Source organism: Mobula birostris, chromosome 6, assembly GCF_030028105.1.
Source record: "Mobula birostris isolate sMobBir1 chromosome 6, sMobBir1.hap1, whole genome shotgun sequence".
Taxonomy (NCBI): Eukaryota; Metazoa; Chordata; class Chondrichthyes; order Myliobatiformes; family Myliobatidae; genus Mobula; species Mobula birostris.
The window spans coordinates 170923653-170949617 of record NC_092375.1 but is presented as its reverse complement, the minus strand read 5'-3'; the positions used below and the strand labels follow the sequence as shown (position 1 = coordinate 170949617).

Sequence of the window (25965 nt, the reverse complement as noted above, 5' to 3'; positions counted from 1 at the left end):
CACAGTCTTTTTCCAAGGTTAAACAAGTACATAATTTTAAGGTGAAAGCGGAGGAAGATTTAAAAGGGTCCGGAAAGGCAAGCTTTTCACATGATGGTGGGGTGTGTGTGTGTGTGTGTGTGTGTGTCAGTCAGAGGAAGTGAGTGGAAGGAGCTGGAAACGATTACAACATTTAAAAGCATTTAGATCAGGGGTACCCAACTTGGGGTCCACAGACTGTTCAGTTAAAGTCGGGGTCCATGGCAGTATAAAAAAGGTTGGGAACACCTGTATTAAGGGTTCAGCATGCACATGAATGAAGCTTAGCCAAATATTGGGACCTGCCATCTATTTTGCAGAAACTACTGACCGAATACACCATCTTACAACAGAACATAGAATGAAGACCTCCACATATGGCTGACAAAGGCCACATCTTTCTGCACACCAACAATGCCCGAATTGAGTTCACACAGATAAGAATACATGCCGGAAATAACTGCTACAATAATTATATTGTTTGAATTGTACATGTAAAGGAAGTTGCATGTCAAGTGGAAAGTTTAGGCTGTCTGGACACAGTACATACCTTTTTCACTAAAACACCAGAAGATAACTGGTATCTTAGACAACTACGTGCAAACATCTGCGAGCATTTTCTACTATGTGCTTGTTATCTAACAGACAAAACTCATTCAGCCAGTTCTACACCAAAATAACTTTATCAATGTAGGGAGCAATTGGAAACATTCTTCAGGAGGTATGCACTCAATATTGAAAAAGTCACAGGAGTTACTTGCTGAATTAAGAGTAAATGCAAAATAATTACCTTTTCACCTTGTAGACCAACTCCAGGAGGACCAACAGGGCCAGGTAATCCAGGAAAACCTATTTCACCCTGATGAGTTACATTTCAGAAGTGAAATGGTACATTAACAAATGTAATAATAACAAGAGATACCATATCTGAACTTACTTTTGTATACCAAACAATATATCAAATGTTGGTTTAGGTAATTATTACTTGAATTCAAGATTCAGTTCTGCAGAGAGAAATATTTACAAAATATTCATGTTGTTCTAATCTCCATTTTGAATCGACTTCCTTGATAACATTCACATTCCCAGATATCGTGCTTTAGTCTTACATGGAAAATTAAGAATTTTGTTCAGAATAAAAAATTGCACACCACTGGAGCAAGTTTTTAATACAGGAGGAAGGCTGAATCCGTAGTTCACAGAAATGGAACTCACGTCGAAATAAAAGAATTAAGGCTATCAATTTAGCTTTTGAGATCTGAGGCAATAACCAAGCCCTCATGAACTGTCTTTTAAAAGTTATAAAGTGTCACATCATTTGGTCAATGCATTGATGCTTAGTCCACTGAATTTGCTCCAATGCAAACAATACTGATATATAAATATGTGTGGAGTGGGGGAACACAAGAGACTGCATACGCTAAAATGTGAAGCAACAAACAATTTGATCAACACACATCAAAGTTGCTGGTGAATGCAGCAGGTCAGGCAGCATCTCTAGGAAGAAGTTCAGTCGACGTTTCAGGCCGGGACCCTTCGTCAGGACTAACTGAAGGAAGAGCTAGTAAGAGATTTAAAAGGGGGAGGGGGAGATCCAAAATGATAGGAGAAGACAGGAGGGGGAGGGATGGAGCCAAGAGCTGGGCAGGTGATTGGCAAAAGGGATATGAGACGATCATGGGACAGGAGGCCCAGGGAGAATGACAAGTGGGGGGGGGAACCCAAAGGATGGGCAAGAGGTATAGTCAGAGGGACAGAGGGAGAAAAAGGAGAGTGAGGGAAAGAATGTGTGTATATAAATAAATAACGGATGGGGTACAAGGGGGAGGTGGGGCATTAGCGGAAGTTTGAGAAGTCAATGTTCATGCCATCAAGTTCGAGGCTACCCAGACGGAATATAAGGTATTGTTCCTCCAACCTGAGTGTGGCTTCATCTTTACAGTAGAGGAGGCTGTGGATAGACATATCAGAATGGGAATGGGATGTGGAATTAAAATGTGTGGCCACTGGGAGATCTTGCTTTCTCTGGCGGACAGAGCATAGGTGTTCAGCGAAACGGTCTCTCAGGCTGTGTCAGGTCTTGCCAATATATAGAAGGCAATTTGATGCAGTGTTTTGACCCAAAACGTTGACAATTTCTTGCCTCTTACTGATACTGCTTGGCCCACTGAGGTCCTCCAGCAGATTGTTTATTGGTTAAAATATCCAGCAGATTGTTTATTGGTTAAAGTATCCAGCAGGTTGTTTATTAGTTTAAGTATCCAGCAGATAGTTTAATGGTTAAAGTATATGGCATTGTTGTAAGATGCTCTGCTTTTTTTAAACAGAGGTTGGAATCAGTTCATGAGATGAATATATCTACCAAGGAAGACTCTCGCTACTAAGAGAACATTTGAATAAAATGATCTGATACTTGTATTATTTGACCCTGAAGATCTTGTTGTTATAACTAAAATTTTGGTTGTTTACCCAGGACTAAATCTCATCAGCCAGGGTTGTGATTAATGTGTGAGTGGTGAGGAGTGCGGTTAAATTATAGGTAGTTGTTTAACTGCTTAATCCCTCTGACCTCTTGTAGGGTCCCAGTGGCAGCCTGCACTTTTGGCCATATGAGCAGGAAACCTGCAGGAAGGAAGTTGCCTCCACCTTTAAATAGGCAGACTGGGTCTTGATTAGCAGTTCAGGACTAGTCCTGAAATATTAAGGCAGATCAGAACAGCTAGACTGGCAAAACAGATGGGCTGGTGAGTTGTAAAACATAAATTCAGATTTCCTTGTGAGGCAAGTTGCAGTGTAGTGCTCCTCGGGGACTGAAGAGGATGTCTTGGGTCTCCCTTCACCAATATGCTCCCCCTATTTCTGCGTCGATTTCAGACTACCCGCCGCATTCCACCTCTGAATGCAGACAATGATTCCCACGTTTCTCCAGCTGTGACCTCGTTTCCTCCTTCCACCTGCTGACCAGATGGTACGTCTTGCTTAATGGTGAACAGGAAAAATGATGGAAATAAGAGCCAGCCATTAAAGCGGGCTGGGATCCGCATTCCAAATGCCCCAGATTTACTCTCTTCTTTGGGGCTCACCTGGACTATTTCTCCCACACTCTCTAAATTCAGGCTTACAGAAATCACTACTTCCGGTAGGGAACTTCAGAATTTCGTACTTTGGATTATTAGCGCTGAGTGGACGCACCACTTAGATTTTCCCCCAGTCCCTGACAGGAGTGGATTTAAAGTCTGAATGGTCCTCTCGACAACAACACTCAGCTAAGGATCATAGTTAGCAATTTAAACTATCAAGATTTAGTTGACTTTAGCTGGTATCTATGATATGTAACTGAGCCAGAATTATCAGGGTAAACACTCAGATTGTGTCGGTGGTCTGTGTGGTTTTAGTCTCCTTTATGTAAATATTTAATTTTAATATTCTTGATTTCCTATTATCATCTCTAATGTTACACCAATCAGCATTTCAGAAATTCTGCTTGCCACTTATGATGCTGGATTCTCACCAAAATGATTAGAATCCAGTGCACCTTCCAAATGCACAATCATGTTTACTCCCATATTGCACAGGCCAGTTTCAAATACTGGATACAGGATATTATAGCTCTAGTTTATGAAACGGTAAATTCAGTTTCCATTATTTCAAATAGAAATATACTATAAAGAAATCTACTACTGTACAAACTTAGCTTATTTGTTCTTAAAATGTTCACTTCAAATCACACAATCTACAGCCGCTGTTGCAATTAAGACTGTATCATAAATTGGGCATATGTGCTCCTCACCTTTTCACCCTTAATACCTGCGCCTGGAGCTCCATGAGATCCCTTTGGTCCTTCATAACCACGATCGCCCTGTCACACAAAAGTTACAGCAATCATACTACATTCCATTGTTGTCCCTAATCTTTAAATGAAAGGAAAATAATCCTTCATTGAGTTGTTTGAGAGAACTTTGGCATCACCAATTGATGCCTAAGAGTATAGTAAATTATAAAGAAAAATAAGTCAGATAGCAACAGTAGATTAAACTCAAAGAAACTTGATCTGATGTGGAATTCTATCTTGAGGTGACCTTAGAAACTTAAAAGCTGTGCAGCTGTGCAATGCCCGAGGCTTGCAAGATTCCACAAGTGCAAACTGTACAGCTTTGTACAGGACTGTACAGTCCTGAACAGTTTTGTTCAGGACTGCAGACAGAAGGCTGACATGCTGTCACAAATTCTTCAGAGAAAATCTGGTGCAGCTATTCTAAGATCAGTGCTGATCAGGTTTTATAAAATGGAATGTTATTTTCATATCAGTGGACAATTTTTGATCACATGCTGTAAGCAGTGGACAAGGTAATGGAAGATTGCAGAAGGTAAGCTCTGTTGCGTAAAGAGATCTATGCTTCCAATTTGTGTGCCAAAGAGCCTTAACAGTTAGTGCCCAATAACAGAGAGTGTCACAAAGCTGAAATATAAAGTGAAGTTTATTCAGAATAAACATCCCCAGGCAGCACTCATCAATTAAAGGAGAAGCACTAATCAAAGTGACCTTACAATATGACTGCTTTAATCAAATTTGGAAATTGATTGTGGGTCTCATATCAATACAGAGATTCCATTCTGTTCCGACTTGACCATCATCGAGCCTGGAATCATCTCCAACTGCACTCTGGTCCAGTTCCCATTACTTCAGGGCATAAAATTACTTACTGTAGCCTCCTATGGTCTGGACTTGCTCCTGTAAAAATTCGCCTTTACCCTGTTTTTCAAGCTCACCTGTGGCATCTCAATGGGCCAACATCCTTATGGACCAAAGGTAATAAACAGATGATCTCTGACTGCCATCCACCATTCGCTCTTTCATAAGTGAAAACTCAAGCCTCAACAATCATCAAATTCTTTGACACAAGTTGGGGCATTGCACTCCCTCAGGCAGTTACTGAAACGTTCCATTTTGTTCCCTGTGCAAATTAGGTGAACCATGTTTGCAAATTGATGCATGGAATATAGTTCTATTAGCTGCCTGGTGTAGCAAATATTAATGAAGCAGTACTCTGGGGGAGTGCAATTAGCCTAACAATAGGTTATTGAAGTGAACAAATGAAAACAAAAGATAATATTTGTGTAAAAAAAATGATCAGATTAGACTGGAAAACACAGTCAAAATAAACCAAGTGGATATACACACAATGGCCACTTTATTAGGTACACCTGTACACCTGCATGTTACAGTAATGCAAAATCTAATCAGCCAATCATATGGCAGCAACTCAATGAATAAAAGCATGCAAGCATGGTTAAGAGGTTCAGTTCAATGGTTCAGACCAAATATCAGAATAGGAAAGAAACGTAATCTAAGTGACTTTGACCGTGGAATGATTTTTGGTATCAGATGGGCTGGTTTGAAGATCTCGGAAGCTGCTGATCTCCTGGGGTTTTCAAGCAGAACAGTCTCTAGAGATTACGGAGAATGGTGTGAAACACAAAAAAAAAATCCAGTGAGTGGTAGTTCCATGGGCAAAAATGCCTTGTTAATGAGGGTTGTCAGAGGAGAATGGCCAGACTGATTCAAGCTGACAGGAAGGTGACAGTTAACTCAAATAACCAGGCGTTACAACAGTGGTTCAGAAGAGCATTTCTGAATGCACAACATGTTGAACCTTGAAGTGGATGGTCTAGAGCAGCCGAAGATCACGATGTTCACTCAGTTACCACCTTATTAAGTACAGAAGGTACGGTACCTAATAAAGTGGCCACTGAATTTGGATTTTAAAAAATCTAAATTATTTTACACTATATGGGTAAGTATTTTATATCTTCCAAATCTAATTGTGTAATACAGTAATGCCTTGCCTTATGGGGACTTGGTGGGCAGGGATGGGTAGAGGAAGGGGAATGCCGTTTGGTGGGAACATGTGGGGAACCAAAACTGACACGATGTCCACAAGGATGAAATGATGTTGAGATAACTTAGTAACTAAACTTTATACAACAGGTAAAGTATAGTCTTCACACAAACTGCCCTCACATGGGAGCTGCCAGCAGTCTCTGAGACTCTAAGACACCCACATCTCATTAAGAGGAATAGTCTGTAGGTCCTACAGTCACAGAGATGTATAGCAGAATATGGTGATTTTTTTCTCCATCTACACTAATCCTATTTGCCTGCATTAGAACCACACCCTTTTATGCTTGCTTGTTTAAGTGTGTCTAAATGCCTCATAAATGTAGTAATATTATCTGATTTGACCATTCCCTTTCCAGCTTGTTCAAGGTATCAACCACACTCTCTGTATAAAAATATTCCTCTCAGATCAGGGCTGGCAAACGTTTTTGGAGAGTGTGCATCCATATTGCCAATAATCCCCTTAAAAATTCTCGTGTGCTATGGTAATTTTGAGCAGAGATTATCATTGATTAGTGATTATTTCTCTAATAAATTAGTAACAATAATTATGGACTTCTTTTAAGAGAAAATGGTGAATCCTGTTGTTTATTTACGTGCATTCAATGTTTTATGATAATAAAAGTATAACAGAGACAGATGGAAATAAATGAAACATTTTGGAAAATCTGTTCAAAAACTATTAATATTAAGTTCTTTAAAAGACAATTGAATAATAACATCAGTTCTAAATAGTATTGTTATTGTAACTGTTTACTGTACAAATACTGATCTGTACACCAGATCTGTGAGGGTTTTAAAACGTATCATTCAATGCTATGTGCTCTTGCAGTTATTTAGCTGGTGCCAAGCCAGTGTGAGATATTTCCCATGAAAACACGTCACTGCTCTCGAGTTGTAATAGAATCATTTGCTGTTTCATTCAGCATTAAGATAATCGTTACTGTTCTCTTCAGTATGTGAGCTGTTTAAAGAATTGAGTGCGGCACTGCATGACACATGCCAACAAAATATTTTATGCATGCCATTTTGGGCATGCGTGCCTTGCCTTAGATCCTCTGTGAGACTGGTTCCTCTCATCCTAAACCTGTGTTCTCTTGTTTTTGATATCCCTACCATTTTTAACCTTCTTCCTTATCTATGTCTCTTGTATCCTTATGTCAAAAGAAGCTCATTTCAGGAGAAGTCATATTTTACTGAGTATGAACAAGCCAGCCCTTCGCTCAACAAGGTTGGGAACTAAGGGTGCAACAAAGTAACAACTAGCAATTTATTTTAACAATTCCTCCTTGGGTACGTTAGATAATGTTTCAGCCATAAATATTTTTTATTTTAGTGGTACAACACTGACTAGGCCCCTCCAGCCTTTTGAGTCACACTACAGCAGCAACCCCCGACGAACCCGATTAACCTTAACCTAAGGCGGGAGGAGAGAGAGCAGCGCGCCTGCGCGTGCGCAGCCCCCAGGTGAAAAATGATAGGGGCCGTGGACAATTCTGATTTGATGGAGAGGGACGTGAAAGCACAGAGGAACATCTGGAGAAATTTCTGAAACGCTCGTTCGCTGCTGTCGTTACTGTGTGGTCCAGAATCTTTCGGAGGGTAGGCCTCAAAATCCTCAGCTTTGCCTGCTTTTAGCGACCGAGGTTGAGGTTGAATCGTTCGGACAGAGATGGCGCTCAGTACTCGGTGTTGGAGAGCTGATCAGAGCTCGAAGTTTTCAGATGACTCAGAGTCGGACTGTGGTCGGCATGGCAGGGAGAGTTTTTCTTCCTTCTCCCGTCTGCGTGAGATGTGGGACATTTGAGAGACTTTGAACTTCTACTGTGCTCATGGACTTCTTCATCAAGTTATGGTATTGTTGTACTGTTGTAACTATATGTTATAATTATGTGGTTTTGTCAGTTTTTCAGTCTTGGTCTGTTCTGTGTTTTGTGATATCACATCGGAGGAAATATTGTATCATTTCTTAATGCATGCATTAGTAAATGACAATAAAAGAGGACTACGTGTCTTCATAATCTAATTGCAGGGCAATTTACAATGACCAATTAACATACCTGTTATGCCTTTGGACTAAGGGAAGAAACCAGAGCACCTGGGGAAAGCCCATGAGGAGGGTGATGTACAGAGATATTTTACAGTACGACCCCAGAACTGAACTCCAAACTCAGGAACTGTAACAGCGCGCACTAACCAGCATGTCATCATGGCACCCCATATTGAGCTTTCATAATCTAGTGGTTGAGAACTCACTCCTGTATTTACCTACCTAGCATCCACCTCAAATGTTCCTAGGGAGATTGAATAATAAACTGGCCTATGCATACTTTTAAAAATTCTTGCTGCCTCAGCTACATATTGTATAGCCTGTAGCAGACACACATATTAGTTTTAGCATATGCATAACCTTGTTCAACATCGAGAGAAACATTGGCCTTGATAAAAATGTAACATGCTGGGTGCATCCTGCTGGTGGGAAATTTCTTTTCTACATGTTCTAACATTACCTTCAGGTAGCTTTAGGTGAATCTTTTGTAGTTAAAGAGAGATTCTATGTGTATATTTAATGTATAGAATTACATATACCTTCATTCCTGGCCAACCCTCACCAGGTAAACCACGACCTCCTGGAAGACCTTGAGGTCCTGGAGGCCCCTGTGCAAAGTGAAAAGGAAATGAATTATTAACAATGTTATAAGCCGAAGAGCAGGAAAAAGAAGACACATGGTTGAGATTCTTGTCAACTATGGTAGTCAGAAGCCATGGTCACTTCCCTGTCCAGTTTCCACTTTGACTCCTGTCCTTGTCGTGTTGAAACATTCCAAAGATTCCCAGGGAACGGCACCTCATCTTCTGCATGGCTATTTTGCAGATCTCAGTATTGGATTCAAATGTTTTGCTTCTCTCTATAAATGTTGCTGGCTATTACAGGTTCAGTTTCTGTTTCTGTTTTTCTCATCTCTCTAATGGCCTGCATTTGAAGTCAGAGTTATCTTGATAACACCAGCCTGCACTCTATCTTAGAAATCCTCTCCCTTTTCTTCATATCCCCCTTTCTGCAACTTGAAACTCCTTTATCCCCACTTTGATCCTGATGAAGAATCATTGATCTAAAATGTTAGCCCAATGTTTTTTTATCTCGATGGACACTGCTTGATCCCCTGTATATTCCAGCACTTGGAGATTTGTTTTGCACTTCCAGTATCTGGAGTTTATTTTGGTCTAATTAACTTCAGTTATGATAGATTTGAAAAATGAAAAAAACTCTATAATATAGTTGTCATGACACGGCACATAATGATATTCATTGCGTACAAAGGAGATGTTACAAAGGAAAAAATATGAAAGGTCTCATTGCAAATCTTCAACATCAGTAGAAAACAAAGTGAGTCTAAAAAGAAGGTCTGGTCTTAGAAATTAAATACCAAACTGCAATGTCATTCAGTGAATATCACATTGTAATTGATCCCTCAAAATTTCCACGCCTTAGGCATTAGGCCACAACAGGGACATTAAAACTGTTACATGTTTCTGTGATACTAAATGCAGGCTAGCACAGACCGATGAGGTTATTGCTGGGTTTAGGCAGTGACCAACGCAAGGCTGCTGGGAAAATGACACTGAGTGTCCAACTTGACTTTAGGTCTGCTTCCTCTCCTTTAACATGAGCAGGAGTCAAATTTTGTCCAATAATGTTTTAAAGTTTTGTTACTTGGACAATTTAAGGTAGATGATGTCACATGTTTTACGATGAATACTTCAGAGATAACATTTAAAAATCAATTGTATTCAGAGTAAAGTTATTAGGCCACCTCACCAACCTACAACTTGTTCTTTTGAGCAGTGATTAGTACAAAGCAAGTCACTCAATGAATTCATTTCTAATATCAGGGATTCCAAGTAATCCCAGGATATACAAATCATAGCAGCTCCTTGGACAACACACAAACTGCTGAAGGAACTCTGCAGGTCGGGGAGCATCTGTGAAGGAAAATGAATAGCTGATGTTGTGGATCAAGATCCTTCCTCTGTCCATTTCTCTCAATAGATGCTGACTGACCTGCTGAGTTCCTCCAGCGTTTTGTGTATTGCTCCAGATTACAGCATCTGCAGTCTCCTACGTCTCCATAGCAGTTGCCTGGTTGTTTATGGGACTTTAATTACCCCAGTAATCTTTGAGAAACCTACTACTCTTTAAAAAAGTAATGGCCTTGTCACAGTGGCTTCATTATCAAATGAAATAAACCGAGCCACATGCTTGCCACCTGTTTTATACACCAACACACCAGTTTGGTCTATTTGGTTGACAGTATCAAGAATATTTAGCATCACAGTTTCTTTGACATTCATTGTTAATACTGTCCTTGCCCTGAAAGAGAATGCAATCCACCTCTGGGAATATGAACATAAACTAGAGAGTTATATCTTCAGAGAGTAGACTCTGTTCAAAAAAGATCTCGTGAAGATCAAGAGACATTTTTAAAAAAGAGGACTGAAGTGACTCTAGTTTTTGAGAGATGAGCAGATTTGGTAAAATGTTAGTTGAATGGTTCTGTAATATTTGAAACACTGCAGCCAATTAAAGGATGCACAACAAAACACACAACTGGGGGGCGGGGTAGAGATTGTTGCTTGCAGAGAAGGCTAACAATTAGAACTGCTCTTAGATTTGTGACTTTATCTGTGGTTGGTTGAGATCAGCAGAAACAAAAATATGGGAAGTTGCAAAGCAGTCTGTTGATTCACCATCATTTAATTTACAAGGCACTGAAGTCAAGATCTGCTCCCAGGGAGACCTACTCCAAGACCTTGCTGTTGCTTTAAAAAAAGCCAAAGATCATAAGTGAAGCAATTTTTTACTACTGACTGTTATGAGCACAAAGGCGACATATGAAGAATTTGAAGGTTATACTTTTTGTCAGCCACGAACTGTTTTATTTGCTCACCCAATTAGTAGACCACAGATAAATTTCTTTAATGTGGCAGCACGACATATTTTCTTCGGAGAAATAGAGAGATATCCATGCATCTGGAAAGAATAATTGCTAGTGGCATATATTCTATTTCTGAAGTCCTCCGTTTGATCTGCGCTGCTATCATGATATTTTGGAAGGAAACGTGGAAAAAATAAGGGAAAAATAATGCAAATTATAAGCACACCTCCTAAAACCACCAGATTTCTCCTTCGGCAGCTCCTAGGCTCTGTGCGCAGTTGTAAAATGGTTCTCACCTATCTATGCGGCCAACTCTTGACAAGAGTACATCAATCAACACCCAAACAGAATTCAGCCCTCCCTTCTTGGTTTCCTCTCGAATGCTATATCAAAGTCTTCATACTCTACAAATCTCTAATGTTATTCAACTTTACTTTGGGTGAGCTCCATCGGTCTTTGTCCTTTATCCATTCAACTCCAGATTCTTGTGCAATTATCCCTCCCACGTTCCACCATGAATCCTTTCCTTCTCGTTATTTCTCTTTTGAAATTGTGTAGGATCCTTAAACTCATCACTCTTGATTTTAGTCATTTATTTTTAAACACTTCTATCAGTGGTCAGCATCTGTATTGCATCTCTAAAGATTTAAGGGCTCAGATGTTTGTAGGTGTAAATCTGCTCTAGGAATGTATGTTGTTATATCTGCTCATCTCCTGGTTTTTCACCTTGAGGAAGCAAGCTAAATTTTACTGACATTCAGATGATCTATGTAGCTAATATCAAGAGATGACAATTATTACAAATTAAAATGATGCAATGTAAAACACAAAATTAAGAGAATTTAACAGATTACCTACGCTTGATCTAGCCTGTTCGGTGCACTCCCCACACCCTGTCACCACCCGCTCCTATGCTATTTCTATCAAACTGTGGCTACACTGTCCTGCAAGCACTGCCCACATGCTCTTCTGAAAGCTTGTTCTTCAAAAAAGGCCTTTAAAGGGCGATGACCACAGACATTTTAGAAGTATTAGAAGAGGAGACACCAAAATAGTGTGTTGCTTTGTGGATGCCAGGATCAATGATGTTTCTGAGTGGTTGTTGAGGGGGAGGATAAATAGCAGAGTTTGTTGTACTCATTAGTCCAAATGACATAGGTAGAACAGGAGACAAGGTCCTGCAGAATGAGTATAAGAAATTATTATATAGAACATAGAAATCTACAGCACATTAAAGGCCCTTCGGCCCACAATGTTGTGCCAAGCATGTAATCTAATCTAGAAACTGCCTAGAATTACCCTACCACATAGCCCTCTATTTTCCTAAGCTCCAAGAGTCTCTTAAAAGACCCTATAGTACCCACTTCCACTACCTTCATTAGTGACCTTCACAATAATAGTACAAAAATCAAGCAAAAAGAAGGGGAAGGAACTTAAGAGCAATTATCACTAAAGTAACTGCACAAATACCTTATAGGTTGTCTTAAATCTAATAGCTATCATAGGATCTTCAAAGAAAGACCATAACCAATACCTTACTAAAGTTCAATTCAGTCAGGAACAGCACTAGGCTCGATAGAAACACAGAAATATAGAAACATAGAAATCTACAGCACATTACAGGCCCTTCAGCCCACAATGTTGTGCCGACCATGTAACCTACTTTAGAATCTGGGCAGAATTACCCTACCACATAGCCCTCTATTTCTCTAAGCTCCATGTAGCGAGCTCCAAATGAGGTAAAGTGTTAATGAGCAAGGCCTCAAGGGTAGTGGTCTCCAGATTACTTCCAGTGCCACGCGCTAGCAATGTCAGAAACTGAAACACAGGCCTGATGAATGTGAGGCTGAGGACCTGTTGCAGGTGGCAGGGATTCAGGTTCCATGGATCATTAGAATCTCTTTTGAGGCAGGGGTGACCTGTACAGAGGGATAGGTTGCATTTGAACCAGAGAGGGACCAATGTCCTTGCAGGGAAATTTGCTATTACTACACAGGGTTGGCAGGAGGCGGGATTTCTGAGTGGTAGCAAATCATGGGTTAACCCAGTAGACTGCAAGAACAAGTTTATTAATGAGGATAGCCAGGGCACAGCAAAGGGAGAGAAATGAATATTCAGTGAAATTTCTTTTATTTTAATGCATGAGGGTTAACAGGTAAGGCAGGCGAACTCAGAGCGTAGATTGGTTCTGAACTCGAGGATGTAATAGCTAGATGAGAAATGTGTCTGAGAGAAGTGCAAGACTGGCAGCTCAATATTTCAGAAGACAGGTGCTACAGGTGTGACAAGGATATTGTGCGACAAGGATTTGAGGAGCAGGTGTGTAGAGAAATTGCTCATAGTAGTAAGAATAATAGGGTTGTATTAGTGGGAGCTTTTAATTTCCACGGTGTTTTAAATTAAAAGCTCGCACTAATTAGTCCACCACAGTTAAAGCCCTCCCCTCCATTGAGCACATCTACACGGAGCGTTGTCACAGGAAAGCAGTGTCCACCATCAAGGACCCTCACCGCCCAGATCATGCTCTCTTTTTGCTGCTGACATCTGGAAGAAAATACAGGAGCCCAGGACTCACACCACCAGGTTCAGGAACAGTTATTATTCCTCAACCATCAGGCTGTTGAATCAAGGGGGATACCCTCACTGAACTACACTTGTCCCATCAGTGAAATGTTCCCACAACATATGGACTCATTTTCAAGGACTTTTAACCTCAGCTTCTTGATATTTTTTGCTTGTTTATTTATCATTATTTCCTTTTTTTAATCTTTCTTTTTGTAATTGCAGTTTATTGTCTTTTGCACTCCGGTTGTCTGCCCAGTTGGTGTGTTCTTTCATTGATTCTATTATGGTTATTGGATTTATTGACTATGCCCACAAGAAATGAATCTCCAGGTGGTATGTGGTGACATACATGTACTTTGATAATAAATTTACTTTGAACTCTGACTGGGCTACTCTGAGCTTAGAGGCCCAGTCAGGATGGAATTTGTGAAGTGTGTCCAGGATAGTTTCCTGAAATCAATACCTAAAGGGCCTTACTAAGGAGGATTTATTATTGCACCTTCTCTTTGGGAACAAGGTAGGGTAAGAAACTGAATGCCAGTCAGGGACCACTTTGGATCCAGTGACCATGATTTTATTACTTCTAAGACAGTGATGGAAAAGATTAGGACAGGTCCACAGATAAGGATCCTAAACTGGAGCAGTGGAAATTAGACAAGATCTAGCAGAGGTTGATTGGATAAACCTGCTTGAGTGGAAAGGAATGGATGGCAAGCAGGAGGCTTTTAAGATATCATGTCCAGGGTCAACATATTCCTATTAGGGTGAGGGTAAACCTAACATGTTTAAGGAACCCTGGTAGAGAATATTGAGGATCTGGTCAGGAAAAAAAGAAAATGAACATTGGTTGAGAAGGTTGGGTTAAGTGAACCCCTTGATACTATATAAAGACTAACAATATGTTTAAAGGGAAAATCAGAAGGGCAAAGTAAGGTATGAGATAGATCTGCAATGTACGGTTAAGGAAAATCCGAAGAGTTTCTATAGCTATATTAAAAGAGCATTTAATGAGAGAGTCTTCCCTTAGAGATCAACAGAGCGGCTTATGCCTTGAGCCACAGAACGTGGGTGGGATTATTAATGAACATTTCTCCTGACTGAGGATAAAATTATGTGGCTCAAGAAAAAGGGAAACAAGTGGAGATGTTCTGAAGAACATTCATACTAACAGGGCAAAGGTTTTTGCAGAGTAACACATGCAAAACACTGGAGGAACTCAGCAGGCCAGGCAAAATCTATTGTTGGGAATAAACAGTTAAGGTTTCGGGCCAAAACCCTTCATCAGGACTGGTGAGTTTCTCTGGATTTTCAGCATCAGTGGAATCTCTTGTGTTCAGGAGGTTTTTGCAGCCTTATAGCATATTAAGGTGGTTAATTCCCGAGAGGAATTTATGGAAGCCCTTGGAGAGATATTTACTTCATTGTTCCCCACTGGTGGTGAAGTTCTCAAAAGACTAAAAGGTGGCTAATGCTGTTTTGTTTAGGAGGGTAACAAGGACAAGCCAGGGAACTACAGACTGGTCAGCCTGACATCAGTACAGAGGAAGTTACTAGAGGGAATTCTGAGGGATAGCACTTGGACAGATAGAATGATCACGTTGTGCGTCGAAAGTCATGCTTTATGAATCTTTTAATGTTGATTTGAAGAAGTAACCAAAAAAGTAGCTGAGGGTATGGCAGTGAATTTTGTCTACTTGGATTTTAGCACGGCCAAGAAGGTTGTTACATGTTACGGGGAGATCTTGATTAGCTTGAGTTGTGGGCTGAGGATTTTAATACAGATAAGTATGAGGTGATGCATTTTGGAAAGTCAAACCTGTATAGACTTGTTCTATGAATGGTACGACACTAGAGAGTGTAGTGAGACAGAAACACATAGGAGTACAGGTGCATAGTTCATTGAAAGTAGCATCACAGACAGACAGAGTGGTTAAAAAGCCGTTTAGCACACTGGCTTTCGTCAGTCAGGGTGTTGAGTACAGGGCTTGGGACAGTATGTTGCAATTGTACAGCAGACTGGTGAGGACACACTTGGAGTACTACATACAATTTTGGTCACCCTGTTAGGGGAAAGAAGTGGTTAAAAAAGAAAAGAACGCAGAGAAGATTTACGAGGATGTTGAAAGGACAAGAAGCCTGAGTCACAAGGAGAGGTTGGCCTGGTTAGGTCTTTATTCCCTGGAATGTAAGAGAATAAAAGATGACTTCATTTAAATTTATGAGAGGCACAGTAAAAGTTGCTGATAGCAATTGTTTCCGCAGGGTAGGGGACACCATAACTAGGGGTCATAGGTTTAGGGTGGGAGGGAAAAGATTTAAAAAGGGACCTGAGGGGCTACTTTTACACACAGAGGGTGATCAGTATATGGAACAAGCTATCAGAGGAAATGGTTGAGGGAGGTACAATAGAATCATTTAAGAACCACTTGGAAAGGTACACAGAGGGGCAAGCCTTTCAGGGATTTACAGAACATAACTGAGGGGCACCTTTGTCACCATGGACTTACTGGGCTGAAGAAATATATCTGTGCTGTACTTCTCTATAACTCTATTTAAATATTTCAAAGTAAATATTATTAAAAAGGTAAAGGCTTTCCTTTTCTCAAAGAGTCAGTGGATGCAATTTACTTGGATTTTCAGAAGACCTTTGGCAACATGACACACTGTGGCTGTTTAACAAACTAAGAGCCCATGGTATTACAGAAAAGATGGATCGATAACTGGCTGGCTGTCAGGAAGCAAACAGTGAGAATAAAGGGGGGAGGATTTTCTGGTTGGCTGCCTGTGACTAGTGGTGTTCCACAGGGGTCGGTATTGGGACCGTTTCTTTACACATTATATGTCAATGATTTGGATGACAGATTTGATGGCTTTGTGGTCAGGTTTGCAGATGATATGAAGATAGGTGGAGGGGCAGGTAGTGTTGAGGAAACAGGAAATCCATAGAAGGACTGAGACAGATTAGGACACTGGGTAAAGTGGCAGATGGAATATTGTGTAGGGACATGTATGGCCATGTTCTTTGGTAGAAGGAATAAAGGCACAGACTATTTTCTAAACGGGGAGAAAATTCAAAAATCAGAGGTGCATAGGGACTTGGGAGTCCTCAGGCATGGTTCTCTAAAGGTTAAACTGCAGGTGGAGTCAGTGGCAAGGAAGGCAAATGCAATGTTAACATTCATTTTAAGAGGATGAAACAGGAAGGATGTTAAGTTGAGACTTTATAGGGTATTAGTCAGACTGTGCTTGGAGTATTGTGAGCAGTTCTGGGCCCCTTATCTAAGGAAGGATGTACTGGCAGATTCCAGAGGAGGTTCATGAGAATGATTCTGGGAACAAAAGGATTAACATATTAGGAGCATTTGATGGCTCTGGGCCTGTACACACTGGAGTTTGAAATAATGGGGAGGGGGTGGAATCTCATTGAAAACTATCCAATATTGAAAGGACTGGATAGAGTGGATGTGGAGAGGTTTCCTATAGTGGAAGAATCTAGGATCAGACGGTACAGCTTCAGAACAGAGGAACATCCATTTAGAACAGAGATGAGGATAGTGAATCTGCAGAATTCATTGGCACAGAGCAAGTCATTGAGTATATTTAAAGTGGAGTTTGATAGGTTCTTGATTAGTAAGAGCGTCAAAGGTTAAGGGGAGAAGGAAAGAGAATTCGGCTGAGAGGGAAAATAAATCAGTTATAATGAAATGCAAGAGCAGACTCAATGGGTCGAATGGTCCACAGGCAGTTCTTTACACTTTCAGCCATAAATGCATTTTAGGATTACTTAACATGGAAGCCTCAAAATGATTAAACCGAAATGGGATAAAGTTTTGCCTGTATTGCGGAGACAGGGCAATTCTCTAGGAAAACTGGGAAGACAGCAAGATTGAAGTTCACATAGGTGAAAATGGCAGGTTTAATTCACAAGAAAATAAATGGGACTCGGCGGGGTGGCTTACATATAATATTTTGTTGCAAAAGATACCCCATTACTTTTAAATATTCATTCTCTTCAAAGTCTCTGTAATTGGAAATATTTTCAGTGATAGGTACATGGAGGGCTGGGACTGAGAAGGATATAGGCCAAGTGCAGTAAATTGGGAGTAGATGGGTGGCATCGTGGTTGGCATGGACTTGTTGGGCCAAAGGGCCTGAGTCTGTGCTGTTTTTCTCTATGAAATTATCTATGTGACTGCCTGTGAAAATAAAATTTGGCATGTCTTTCAAACATTACGACTGACTTACTGGCAATCCAGGTTCACCAGTCCCTGGTGGCCCAACAGGTCCTGGTCTTCCAGGGAAACCAATGTCACCCTAAACAAAGAAAGGCAAATTGAAAACTAAATACTGTTTCACTAAATTTAAATATCTTGTTCAGTTTTTCAATAATAATATAACTGTATTTTCATTATCCACCAAATATGGAATCAATGGGCATTTGATAGTATTACCCAATGTAAGCTCTGGACTTTCAAATTAACATATTATAAATCTTTCTGGCATTAAAGACAGCAGATTCTCAATACTTGCTTATTCAGGAAACCGAGCTTCTGCAATGTAGCCTGGATTTTTGTATGTACCGTTTGGAATAAAAAAAGTCACATTGCAACATTTTCATTTACAGGCACACAGTGACGCCTATTAAAATGCTTGGAGTGTATACATTTCTCACACCTGGACACAAAAATTTAATACTAAAAGGCAAATTAGTAGATTTACCTGTAAACATTCCTAAAATTAAAACATTAGATTATCTACTCTACATAATGTCTTCCCAATTCTAAAAGTGCAGCCTGGCCAAGGGAAAACACTGCATATTTAACTTTGTTGATTTCCAACCACATACTGAGCACTGTACTCATCTTGCCTACTGCCTTTCTCACCTGGATATACCTATCACCTGCCAGCTTTGGCTCCACTCTTCCCATCTACATTGTTATACTGCCTCTGTCCCCTCTTTACTTTCAGTCCAGTTTAAGAGTCTCAACCTGAATTGTCAGCAGTCCATTTCCTTCCATTGGTGCTGCTGAACTCACTCAGTTTCTTCAGTACTTTGTTCTTGCCCTTTACCCCCATCTCTCATGTGATGTATTGGATCGACTCTGCAAGAATACTCGTGTTCCTGCTAAATAAATTCATACCACAGGGATGTCCAAAATGTGCAGTTATAAATGTTTCTTCATTTTTCTGATACCATTGCTGTTTACTTAGTTTTCTATTAATTCCAGCCCATAAATGGCTGAAATTGTGCTTGGAACCAGAATTTTCATGCTTAAAAATGGACTTCTTTACCTTTGAGCCTTGAAGACCAATTCCAGTTTCACCAGTTAGGCCAGGTGGCCCAGGAAGTCCACGTTCACCCTATAATGTAAATATTTAGAAACGTTCTTAAACAAATTAGCTCCAATAATGAAAGATGTATGTTAAGAGGTCAAATTTCGTTTGGTCATGTTACGGCAACTATTTGTTTTCACTCTATTTACAGTGTGATGGAAAATGTACAATGACAAGAAATAAATATGATTTTTGACATTAACTAACAAAACAAATAATTGTTTGAATTATACTCAATTATCCTAATCAAAGGAAACCCTTTGGGCCAGATGAAATTCCAAAGTAATCATGGATAGCTTACGATGAAAGGACAAGCGGTTGCCTTCTTGAAACGTTCCATTTACTTCATTGCTGTTAAGGATTCCCTGTATCATTTGGAACTGTGCAGGTAGGAAATTAGCAAAGAAAGCAAGATACTACAGAGCAGTTTTAAACTCAGGAGCAGCAGGTTTCCAGTGGGAGGATCACACCACTTCCATGTCGAGGTCTTAAAAACATGCTGTTGGCGGATGCCACTCACTGAATGAACATCGAACTTTAGGCTGGTGTATACTGATGTGGTTCAAAAGTTGTATTTCACAGTAAAAATGCAGGTCCCAGGGAAGGTGCTTTCAGAAGTGGTGATGGCCAGGGGGATGGATGATTGGCAGAGTTTGGCTGGGTGGTGGTATTCCTGCTTTCTCCAAATAGCCAGTTCTTAAATCACAATTTGCATTAAGAAATTTGGCCTCTACTTAGTTCAGGCAGATATCTAGGCTGTTCCACATGGTATACAAGTTAAAACAGTAGAGATGGGGGAGAGCAATTCAATGACAATCTCAAGGTTAGCTCTGCCTCTTTGGCACATATTAAGATAGAGCGAGTTGAAATAGTTTCTTTAGTTTAAGATATACAGTGTAGGGGCAATTTATACAGAAACTATGCTGGCAATTTGTTAAAGACAAAACAGTTCGATGCAAGGTAGCAATAGGTCAAGAGTCAATGGTTTACTAAAAGTAACCCGGGAAATTATAGGCCGGTAAGTTTGACGTCGGTAGTAGGTAAATTATTGGAAGGAGTACTAAGAGATAGGATCTACAAGTATTTGGATAGACAGGGACTTATTGGGGAGAGTCAACATGGCTTTGTGCATGGTAGGTCATGTTTGGCAAATCTGTTGGAGTTTTTCGAGGAGGTTACCAGGAAAATGGATGACGGGAAGGCAGTGGATGTTGTCTACATGGACTTCAGTAAGGCCTTTGACAAGGTCCCGCATGGGAGGTGAGTTAGGAGGATTCAGTCGCTAGGTATACATGGAGAGGTGGTAAATTGGATTAGACATTGGCTCAATGGAAGAAGCTAAAGAGTGGTAGTAGAGAATTGCTTCGCAGAGTGGAGGCCTGTGACTAGTGGTGTGCCACAGGGATCAGTGATGGGTCCATTGTTATTTGCCATCTATATCAATGATCTGGATGATAATGTGGTAAATTGGATCAGCAAATTTGCTGATGATACAAAGATTGGAGGTGTAGTGGACAGTGAGGAAGGTTTTCAAAGCTTGCAGAGGGATTTGGACCAGCTGGAAAAATGGGCTGAAAAATGGCAGATGGAGTTTAATACAGATAAGTGTGAGGCATTGCACTTTGGAAGGACAAACCAAGGTAGAACATACAAGGTAGGGCACTGAGGAGTGCAGTAGAACAGAAGGATCTGGGAATACAGATACAAAATTCCCTAAGAGTGGCATCACAGGTAGATAGGGTCATAAAGAGAGCGTTTGGTACATTATAAATCAAAGTATTGAGTATAAGAGTTGGAATGTTATGATGAGGTTGTATAAGGCATTGGTGAGGCCGAATTTGGAGTATTGTGTGCAGTTTTGGTCACCAAATTACAGGAAGGGTATTAATAAGGTTGAAAGAGTGCAGAGAAGGTTTACAAGGATGTTGCCGGAACTTGAGAAACTGAGTTACAGAGAAAGGTTGAATAGGTTAGGACTTTATTCCCTGGAGCGTAGAAGAATAAGGGGAGATTTGATAGAGGTATATAAAATTATGATGGGTATAGATAGAGTGAATGCAAACAGGCTTTTTCCACTGAGGCTAGAGGAGAAGAAAACCAGAGGACATGGGTTAAGGGTGAGGGGGGAAAAGTTTAAAGGGAACATTAGGGGGGCTTCTTCACACAGAGAGTGGTGGGAGTGTGGAATGAGCTGCCAGATGAAGTGGTAAATGCGGGCTCACTTTTAACATTTAAGAAAAACTTGGACAGATACATGGATGAGAGGTGTATGAAGGGATACAGGTGCAGGTCAGTGGGACTAGGCAGAAAAATGGTTTGGCACAGCCAAGAAGGGCCAAAAGGTCTGCTTCTGTGCTGTAATGTTCTATGGTTCTATGGTTCCCAAGGTGGGCAACATTGCCCCCCTTCCAGGGGCAGTGGATGTTTCCAAGATGGGGGGGTGTGATAAAAATAAAGAGGACGGTGGAAGACACTTAATGACAAGGAGGGCAACTGAGGAATTAAAGACCTAACTTAAGAAATGAATGACTTATTATCAGCATTTGATCCTCAGTACTTCATAACTGATTACAATAGTCAAGTAATCACCTCATCTCTTGGTGACTCACTGTTCTCTTAGACTTTGTTCGAAATGCGTTATAGTTTTTGAAAAGCAATGTGATTCTTCTGTACTTGGCATATAATGAGAAATCTGGGCTGAAGGAATTGTTTTACTTCCAGGACCAGCCCGCACATTATTGTTGTTCACTACTGTAGTACAGCGTTAGCTAGTACAATTCCCATAACCTCATCGCACAGTAATGCAATTTCTTTGAATTACTGTAAGGCATTCAATGGGGTAACATTCTGAATCTGCCCTTTCAAATAGTCTTGACCACATTTCTCCAGCTCACAGCCCAACCGAGATGTCGCTGACCCACTTTATGTATCTTCAGGCAAAGAGTCAGGTTTTGCTTGAGTTATTATGATATGATAACTTTCTCCTTTATTGATCACAGTGCCTTAGGTTGTTTAGGCTATGAGTCCATAAGACATAGGAGCAGAATTAGGTCATTTGGCCTGTCGAATCTGCACCACTTTTCAATCATGGCTGATTCTTTTTTTCCCCTCCTCAGCCCCACTCCCCGGCCTTCTCCCCATAACCTTTGATTCTGTGTCCAATCAAGAACCTATCAATCTCTGCCTTAAATACATCCAATGACCTGACTTCCACAGCTGCCTATGGTAACAAATTCCACAAATTCACCACCCTCTGGCTAAAGAAATTTCTCTGCATCTCTGTTTTAAATGGATGCCCCTCTAACCTGAGGCTGTGCCTTCTATCCGAGATTCCCCCACCATAGGAAACATCCTTTCCATAGCTACTATGTCTAGGCCTTTCAACATTCAAAAGGTTTCAATGAGATCCCCCCTCATCCTTATAAGTTCCAATGAGTACAGACCCAGAGCTATCAAATGTTCTTCGTATGATAACCCTTTCGTTCCCGGAATCAACCTTGTAAACTTCCTCTGAACCCTCTCCAATGCCAGCGCATCTTTTCTTAGATGAGGAGTTTAAACCTATTCACAGTACTCAAGGTAAGGCCTTACCAGTGCCTTATAAAGACTCAGCATCACAACCCTGCTCTTGTATTCTAGACCTCTTGAAATGAATGCTAACACTCCATTTGCCTTCCTCATCACTGACTCTACCTGCAAGTTAACCTTTAAGGTGTTCTGCACAAGGACTCCCAAGTCCCTTTGCATCTCAGATTTTTGCATTTTCTCCCTGGTCAGAAAATAGTCTGCACATTTATTTCTACTACCAGAGTGCATGACCATGAATTTTTCAACATTGTATTTCATTTACCACTTTCTTGCCATTCTCCTAATCTGTCTAAGTCCTTCTGCAGGTTACCTGTTTCCTCAACACTACCTGCCCCTCCATCAATATTCGTATCATCTGCACACTTGGCAACAAAGCCATCTATTCCATCATCTAAATCATTGATAAACAGCATAAAAAGAAGTGGTCCCAACACTGACCTCTGCAAAACACCACTGGTCACTGGCAGCCAACCAGAAAAGGATCCTTTTACTCCCACCTGCTATCTCCTACCTATCAGCTAATGCTCTAGCCATGCCAATAAATTTCCTGTAATACCATGGGCTCTCAGTTTGGTAAGCAGCCTCACGAGTGGCATCTTGCCAAAAATTGACCATGGTCCAACCATACCAGCACCAAGCAGCCAACGGCAGCCAATGAGTCTGTTGTGTAAAAAGGTTATTTCAAATGAGACATTGAAACCATCCAGGATCCTTGAACGTTTGAAGAGAATACACTCTGATAAAGCAAACAAGAACCTGGACTACCTTCAGTCACTTTGTGAAAACATTCAGAAATGTAAAGCACTTCAAAACATGCTTACCATCACTTCACAACAAAAGAGTGATGGTTTATGTGTTTCATACAACATTGCTGATTGCCAAATCTGGAAAGCCCCATACAATTGGAGAACTGATTCTGCCAGCAGTAAGGTAAGTACTGAAGTAAGGTTTTACATAGTCACCAGACCAAATAATGAAAGCAATTCCAGTCAGTGTCAACTCTGTTCAAAGATAAATAAATGAAATGTCTGAGAATGTGAAAGACACGTTGTGCAACACACTTAGAAAAACAGAATTTGCTCTGCAGTTGGATGAGTCAACTTTGAAAGGCAACAAATCTTTGCTTCTTTGTTATGTTCACTTCATAAAAGATGAAAGCATGGTTCAAAAGTTATTATTTGCAAGGGGATTAGAAACAGGTATGAAGGGAGAGTCAATATTTTGGGTTATTGAGCAACTTTTCAAAGAGGACATTCCGCTCACCAACATCCTTACCTGTGCAACAGATGGGGCACCATAAATGATGGAATGCCACAGTGGGGATAATACTTTCTTGAAAAAAGCTGTACCTAACAAATTTACCATTCACAGTGTAGTGCACAGATAACAACTTGTTGCAAAATACCTGAGTGATTGGCTGCACAAATCATTAAATACTGTTATCACAGCAGTAAATAAAATCCTTGACTATTTCAAGAGCTTTGTATTGAGAACGATGAACAGTTTAAATGCTTGCTGTTGCACATAGAAGTCAGATGGCTCTCAAAAGGAAACTGCCTGAGATGCTTTTATGTGCTTTTTGAAGCTGTGATAAAATTGTTTGAAGACTCAAATGCTTCATTCAGTAATCAACTCAAGCAGATGAGGCATGACATTGCTTATTTGTTGAAATTAACTGCAAAGTTTAATAAATTCTATCTTGAATTACAAGGAAATTACATGAACCTCAAAGTCAAATCAGACATTTCCACATTTCTGTCCAAATTAACCCATCCGGCATCATGACACCGATAAATAGTGGCTCTTTGCATGCAGCTCCAAATGAGAAGCATCAAATATTCCCATTTAGGACTACTACAAATGAAATCTACTGTCACCGCCATGGTTACTTCATTAAGCAACATCATTTTAAGATGTTTAAAAAACTGTTGATACTCAAACTTGACAAACCTTGGACAGCAGACTTGGGTCATGAGTGCAGTTCCCCATTAAGAAAATGGAAGCAGGAATGGCGCACCAGGCTACAGGTACAGTTGAAACCTGAGCCCTTAGACTCCCAACCAGAACAGGGCCCCCCATTGTCTCCTGCCAGTCAGCCAATCTTCAATCCATGCTAGTATTTTCTTGGAATACCATGGACTCTTGTTAAGTAGCCTTATGTTGGGCCTGTTGTCAATATTCTCCTTGGAATATTTTCATTGATATACTTTTAAAGTGAGGAATTTCTTTGGGAACAGTGTATGAAGATGGTGGGGTTTCCTGTTTGTGATAATTTTTTATAAAATCAATACAAATAAGGTTCTAATGCATCATCAGAAATGCCCATTAGAAGGTGACACTGCACATCTCAAATGCTACAAAATTATGACTTAAGTAGTAGCACAAAAGAAATGGATGAATTTGACCTGACTAATCCCAAAGGTATATTGTTAAATATTTAAACGCAAACAACAGGAATTCTGCAGATGCTGGAAATTCAAGCAACACACATAAAAGTTGCTGGTGAACGCAGCAGGCCAGGCAGCATCTCTAGGAAGAGGTGCAGTCGACGTTTCAGGCCGAGACCCTTCGTCAGGACTAACTGAAGGAAGAGTGAGTAAGGGATTTGAAAGTTGGAGGGGGAGGGGGAGATCCAAAATGATAGGAGAAGACAGGAGGGGGAGGGATGGAGCCAAGAGCTGGACAGGTGATAGGCAAACGGGATACGAGAGGATCATGGGACAGGAGGTCCGGGAAGAAAGACAAGGAGGGAGGGGGTACCCATAGGATGGGCAAGGGGCAGATACAGAGGGACAGAGGGAGAAAAAGGAGAGTGAGAGAAAGAATGTGTGCATAAAAATAAGTAACAGATGGGGTGCGAGGGGGAGGTGGGGCACCAGCGGAAGCCAGAGAAGTCGACGTCCATGCCATCAGGCTGGAGGCCACCCAGACGGAACACAAGGCGTTGTTCCTCCAACCCGAGTGTGGCCTCATCTTTACAGTAGAGGAGGCCGTGGATAGACATGTCAGAACGGGAATGGGATGCGGAATCAAAATGTGTGGCCACTGGGAGATCCTGCTTTCTCTGGCGGACAGAGTGTAGGTGTTCAGCAAAGCGGTCTCCCAGTCTGCGTCGGGTCTCGCCAATATGTAAAAGGCCACATCGGGAGCACCGGACGCAGTATATCACCCCAGTCGACTCACAGGTGAAGTTTTGCCTCACCTGGAAGGACTGTTTGGGGCCCTGAATGGTGGTAAGGGAGGAAGTGTAAGGGCATGTGTAGCACTTGTTCCGCTTACACGGATAAGTACCAGGAGGGAGATCAGTGGGGAGGGATGGGGGGACGACCCATGGATGAATGTCCAGTCCCTATATACTTCCATCCCCCATCAGGAAGGTCTCAAACTTCTACGCTTCTTTTTGGATTCCAGACCTAATTAGTTCCCCTCTACCACCACTCTGCTCCGTCTAGTGGAATTAGTCCTTACTCTTAATAATTTCTCCTTTGGCTCCTCCCACTTCCTCCAAACTAAAGGTGTAGCTATGGGCACCCGTATGGGCCCTAGCTATGCCTGCCTTTTTGTTGGGTTTGTGGAACAATCTATGTTCCGTGCCTATTCTGGTATCTGTCCCCCACTTTTCCT

At 40.9% G+C, this 25965-nt stretch overlaps 1 protein-coding gene across 1 annotated transcript in view; it reads right to left on the bottom strand.

Moving 5' to 3' along the window:
* Window positions 1-25965, bottom strand: part of col28a2a (collagen, type XXVIII, alpha 2a) — a 103496-nt gene that overhangs the window by 49658 nt on the left and 27873 nt on the right. The window contains exons 11-15 of the mRNA XM_072259774.1: window positions 18712-18780; window positions 17665-17733; window positions 8507-8575; window positions 3809-3877; window positions 809-877 (exon numbers count right to left, since the gene is read on the bottom strand). Of these exons, the coding sequence (XP_072115875.1) occupies window positions 809-877; window positions 3809-3877; window positions 8507-8575; window positions 17665-17733; window positions 18712-18780 (345 nt within the window). The remainder of the gene's footprint in view (window positions 1-808; window positions 878-3808; window positions 3878-8506; window positions 8576-17664; window positions 17734-18711; window positions 18781-25965) is intronic.